Source organism: Urocitellus parryii, chromosome 1, assembly GCF_045843805.1.
Source record: "Urocitellus parryii isolate mUroPar1 chromosome 1, mUroPar1.hap1, whole genome shotgun sequence".
Taxonomy (NCBI): Eukaryota; Metazoa; Chordata; class Mammalia; order Rodentia; family Sciuridae; genus Urocitellus; species Urocitellus parryii.
Genome location: NC_135531.1, coordinates 95,304,466 through 95,310,601, shown reverse-complemented (window position 1 = coordinate 95,310,601; position 6,136 = coordinate 95,304,466). Strand labels below are relative to the sequence as shown.

General features: G+C 40.0%; 1 protein-coding gene across 1 annotated transcript; it reads right to left on the bottom strand.

Annotated features, from left to right (window-relative positions):
* Positions 1-705: 705 nt before the first annotated feature.
* Positions 706-3,171, bottom strand: LOC144253668 (protocadherin alpha-9-like). The gene has a single exon (XM_077796248.1). It carries the CDS (start codon positions 3,169-3,171, stop codon positions 706-708), a length of 2,466 nt encoding a protein of 821 aa, XP_077652374.1.
* Between the last annotated feature and the right edge of the window lie 2,965 nt (positions 3,172-6,136).

Here is a 6,136-nt window from a genome sequence, read left to right as displayed (position 1 = left end):
AACGCAAATTTTAGAAATAAATGATTTAGAGTAAATTTAGAATAAATGATAGAGTGGTATTCATGCTTACTGAATGAATAACAATTGCATTGGCTGTAACACTGAATGGTTGTCAAGTGCTATGGCAATTCATAATAATTACATATTCCAAAAATTAATTTGTCACATAATAATGCCTGTTTAATATACAGTTTGACGTTTCTCATTAAGAAAGTTGAAGGGGAGGGGGGATAGTAGAGGATAGGAAAGGCAGCAGAATACAACAGACATGAAATGTAAAGCAATGAAGTGTAACTGATGTGATTCTGCAAGCTGTATACGGGGTAAAATGGGAGTTCATAACCCGCTTGAATCAAAATGTGAAATATGATATATCAAGAACAATGTAATGTTTTGAACAACCAACATTTAAAAAAAATAATAAAATAATAATAATAAAAAAAAGAAAGTTGAAACAGGACTGGGGTTGTGGCTCAGCGATAGAGCACTCTCCTAGCACATGTGAGGCCCTGGGTTCAATTCTCAGCACCACATTAAATAAATAAATAAATAAATAAATAAATAAATAAATAAATAAATGTAAAAAGAAAAAAAATTAAAGAAAGTCAAAACAAAAGTCTGTTCCAAACTTATGAGATTCAAAGTAAAACTATGAACTTTTACTTTGAAAGTCTGGTAGAGTTATAGAAAAATGAAAAAAAAAATTTAAATGTACCACAGGAGCTGAAAAATATCATTCAATAACAAATAACAAAAATAAATTCTAAGATAACCTACCTTCCCAGGGGAGTCCAAAACAACAGGCGGTTCTCCCACTCCTTCTACAGATCCAGGACACGGAGGAAGACCTGGGCTGAAGGCCATGAGGTCGGTCTTGGGTGGGACCTCTCCAGAGCACACCCCCTGTCTTCGCTGATTCGAGTACGACCAGCTGCCCACCGCGCTGGAGCACACCAGCATGGGTTTCCCAGACCCGCACTCGCCCTGGGTGGGCGCTGCTGAACACCGAAATGATAAGTACAACAGCAGCGTGAGCACCAACAGGCTGGACACCGTGCAGATGGCAATGATCAGGTACACGTTGACATCCACCAGCGTTGCCTCCTGGCTGGCAGTACCCGCCAAGCTTCTAGAAGCGGTCTTTGGGGTCTGGCCGCTTTCCACCAGAGACACCAGCACTGTGGCGGTGGCAGTCAGCGCTGGCTCCCCATGGTCCTTCACCAGGACCAAAAGGCGCTGTCGCGGCGAGTCGGTCTCATCCAGGGCGCGAGTTGTACTGATCTCGCCGGTGTACAGTCCCACGCGGAAGGGACTGCGAGCGCTGCCCACCGACGTTTGTAGCTCAAAACACAACCATGCATTGTAACCTGAGTCTGAGTCCACCGCGCGCACTTTCGCCACCACATGGCCTGCACCTACAGACCAAGGCACCAGCTGGGTCACCACTAAGCTCATGTCCCCCGTCCCAGTCCCCAACAGCGCTGGCGCATTGTCATTTTCGTCCAACACGAACACCTGTAATGTCACGTTGCTGCAAAGGGATGGATCGCCAGAATCGCGTGCGCTCACTTGAAACTGCAGTAGCTCCAACTCCTCGTGGTCCAGAGGCTGCAGCGCATACACCTTGCCGCTTTCCGCGTGCACTGACACGTAGCTCGACAGCGCACGTTCGCCCACCCGACGCTCCACCAGAGAATAGGACACCAGCCCGTTCTCCTGAGCGTCCGCGTCATGCGCAGACACTGTAAAGATGTGGCAGCCTGGCGGGTTGTTCTCCTTCACGAACACCGTGTACTCGGGTTGTGCAAAAGCCGGTGCGTTATCGTTCACGTCAGCCACCTCCACAGACACACTGGTGGTGGCCCACAGCGAAGGTGAACCTCCGTCCCTGGCGGTCACCACCACTTTATAGTCAGATACAGTCTCGCGATCCAGGGCACTGTCGAGCACCAACGAATAGTAATTCTTGAAAGTGGACACTAGCTTGAAGGGGACATGAGGCATCAGGGAGCAGGTCACTTGTCCATTCACGCCTGCATCTAGGTCAGTCACACTGATCAGGGCAATAACTGTTCCCAATTGTGCATCCTCTTTAACAGGAAGCCAGATAGTTTTCACAGTTAACTGTGGAACATTGTCATTAGTGTCCACCACTTCCACAAGAACTGTACAGTGACCAGCCAGTGGTAGGGAACCTTTATCAATTGCCTCTACTTGAATTTTGTAAGTTTTGCTTTCTTCAAAATCAATACGTCCTATCACTGTGATTGCCCCACTCACAGCATCTATGTGGAACTTGGATTTTATATCTGGAGAAACATCACTGGAGAATGAGTAAGCAATATCTCCATTCACTCCTTCGTCTAAATCTGAGGCATTGGTGTTAATTACCAGCGTTCCTATAGGAACATTTTCTGGTAATCTCACTGTATAGAGTGTCCTGTCGAATACTGGGGCATTGTCATTGGCATCCAGCACTGTGATGAATAACTGAACGGTGCCAGTCAGCTCGGGTTTGCCTCCGTCGGTAGCAGTGAGCAATAGGTAAAGCTCTGGAGCTTCTTCGCGGTCCAAAGGTTTTCGTAACACAAGTCCAAGAGGTTTTACCTGCTCGTGGCTGGGTGGTACATCCAGTGAGAAATACTCATTGGGGCTCAGTCTGTAAGTCAGCAGAGCATTGGCTCCGACATCTGCATCCGAGGCGCCCTCTAGTGGAAACCGGGAGTCAAGCGGCCTGGATTCTGCTATAAACAGATTCTTTTGTGTGGCTGGGAACACCGGGGGGTTGTCGTTAATGTCCTTCACTTCCACCTCCACATGGAAAACCTGCAGTGGTCTGTCCACGATCACCTCCAGGTGAATGCTACACTCCGCGCTCCGCCCGCACAGTTCCTCCCGGTCGATCCGAGAATTCACAAACAAAATGCCATTCTGCAGATTTACCTCCAGAAGGTCTCCGTGACTCTTAGAATCCAACTGGAACAGGCGAGGCACCAGCTCCGTCAGCTGCAATTCAAGATCCTGGGCAATGCGGCCCACGAAGGTGCCGTGTTTTGCCTCCTCCGGGACCGAGTAATGGAGCTGCCCGCTGCCCGCTGCCCAGATTGTGAGGAGCAGAAGTGAAAGCAGTAGGTGCTGGCCTTCTGGAATGCTTCCACCGGAGTACAACATTTCAAATACCTGATCTCTTTCTGATTAACGTAAATTGCCTCGAAATTAAGAGGAATCTACTGACTCTGTCAGTCCCGTCCTCCTGTATTCGCCATTGATCATCATGGAGTGAGTGAAAAAAGAGAGCGTGGTTTTCCCACGGGGAAAAGGATTTCTGTATTCCCTTTTTAACGGAATATGGTGGCCAAGAGTGACATCACGTGGCCCAAAGAGTAAGTACATTTTTCATGAATGAAAATTGCACCATTATCCTGAAAAGTTTTATTTCCTTCTGTGAATTCTTTCTTAATCATTGTTGAAATAGAGGAGTACGTTTTTCTTGCTGGAGGAAGTGTTATCAGACTCGATCTCATCTAAAAAATGCATTGTGACCATAAATGTAGTTCTCTCCAGAAAAAAACTCCCCACATAATATTAAAATGCTAACAGAAATGTGTGATAATAAATAAAGATGATCAGTTAAATGATCACAAATTTTAAATTGGAAAATTGTTTTGTTCTGGAATTCAGAATCTTCCATATTTCTAGATTTAAGATTCTAGTGTAACACAACTTCGTAAGATATTGTGGCTACTGAATCTAGGAGCCCAGAAAGATACTTACTCAGGGAGCAAACATTGGAAGTAGTTTTCTAAAGTAATTTCATGAGCTGAATATGTGTGAAATACTTTAAGAATAGAACAAATTTGTTTTAATATCTCGATGGGTAGAAAAAATATTTCATAATTTTCTCTTAATAGCAGTTACTAAATTTGTTCCCACAAATGTGTTTCTTTCTTGAATCTAATAGTTTGATTCTTTTTGATCCTTATCATTTGTGAATAATTATCTTTTCATTAAAATCAATAGAGCTTCATTATGTCTTTTCCCAATGCATTTTTGTTTCATTATTGCTTATCCTTAACACTTAGGGCAATTTCTGATTTTAGACTTAAGGTGGGATTTTTTTTCTGCCTAGGTTCTACATAAGTAAAGCTGTCATAAGTTTTGGTCTCTCATTCCAAAGTGAGAACAAATTTATTAAATCTATATTTTAGTCTTGAGTCTGAAAGCAAGTACATGAAAGTTTTTGAGTCACTGATGTTTTTAAATACCTATATTTTCTTTTGTATTCTTATCAATTAGAGTCACTTTCAATTGCTGTTAATCTTGATGACTGCAGTACCTTCCCAGTTTGTCTTCTCCTTCAAATTGCTGAAACAGTGTGAATTTATTTTGCTCAAAATCTTTTGATAGCTCCCAACTGCTTCTAGTGCTCAAAATACAGATGTTCTCACATTATCTTTTATGCAATTCACATGTTTTAAATAAAGCAGGCCATTCCATGTTTCTAGTCATTTGAGGCTTCTCTGTGTCTTCAGTTTTGTTTGTTTTCTCTTTAGCAGCACTGTAAATTATTTTTGGTGTCCTGCAGTGGAAATCAACCCTTGCAAAAAACCACTGAGAACACAATGACCCTTCAGGTGTTCCTTCAAAGACGCAAACAGGGAATTATTTTATTTCAATTCCAACTTCATTACCTCTTTTGTGCTCATTGCATTATGTAATTCATATTATTTGTTTTATTCAAAATCTCAAGTTTGAGGCTGGGTAATTTCTGACATAATGACATGTTTCTAGAGATGTGTAAGGACCCTGTTAAATGTTTAAAGAAGACTGGTAGCTTTAATATTCTCTACTTATTAAGAAAGCATGTATTTATTCTATAATGCTATAAAATAATTTATTTCATTTGTTGGGAGTACTATAACAAATTATTTTAAATCATATCAGAATACTATTATGTACTTTTTAAGAAAGGGGAAAAATATTAATTGAATGAAACACAGAAATATTTCAAATACTTACTCAGATACTGAAGGATCTCGGGCAACTGTAACTATGCTGGGTTATTTATTTATTTGGTGCTGGAACCTAACCCATGGTCTCATGAATGTTAAGCAAATGCTTACCACTGAGCTACATCCCCAGCCTGCAACTTATAAGTATGGAATAAAATACAACTGTGATCATGAAGTACTCTAGTGATAAAGTGATAAAGATATTTAAAACTATGTTAATAATATGCTATAAGAATTCAGAATCCCAAAACCTTTCATTCTATTCCATTATGTCCCATCATTCTCTCCAAAAGAATATGATAAAAATTTAATGGGCATTTAATACCAAGATAAGTCATCCTTTTGTATAGCCAAAAATATTTTACCACATACATTATGCAAATTTAACTGCTGGGACCTGAAAACTGATCGTTAGATTTATTTTTTCATTCTACCACATAGCATTCAAAATACTTAGAAGTCTTGGGTCAATTTCAAAAGTCCTCACAAGAATAATTTTACATAAAAATAAAATTACTTTCTGACATTTTATTTAATTTTGCTGACATTTTAGTTCTTTTGCATTCAATAACTTCTTTTCTTCTTGGAATAATAAGTACCCTTTGTTATGTCCTTATCATTTGCTAAATTTTATTACAAACAATTTATAAATATTAATTGATTGGCACAAAATAAGTTCTAGGTGATAGAATTCATATTTATTATGCATAAATGTAAAACCATGTACGGATAAAAAAAATTTTACCATAAGCCATAAAAACAAAACATTCTAGAGGGGATAATTAATCCAGGAAGCTCCAGAATCCACCATATGTAACAACTAAGCTCTAATGACTTTCAACTTAAGAAACAGAAAATAGCTAAAAGCAGTACTGCACATAGAATAGAAAGTGAATACTGCTAAAATACAAGAAATAAGTTTAGGTTCCTTCTTTGTAAAAAGCATGCCCATCAAATACAATGCAAATATCAATTAGAGAGTTGGATAAACAAAGAACTAAAATGACTGAAATGACAAGTTGTCAAATGCTACGCTCGATGGTAGAAAAGAAACTTGCTTCTGGTGGAAAGGAAAATTACTTTTGTAAAATGAAGTAAATATTTAGAAGGAGAATTCAGTAAAA

Bases quoted from the DNA above. Each gene is read 5' to 3' on its own strand.
- LOC144253668 (XM_077796248.1), bottom strand. From the start codon at position 3,171: ATGTTGTACTCCGGTGGAAGCATTCCAGAAGGCCAGCACCTACTGCTT.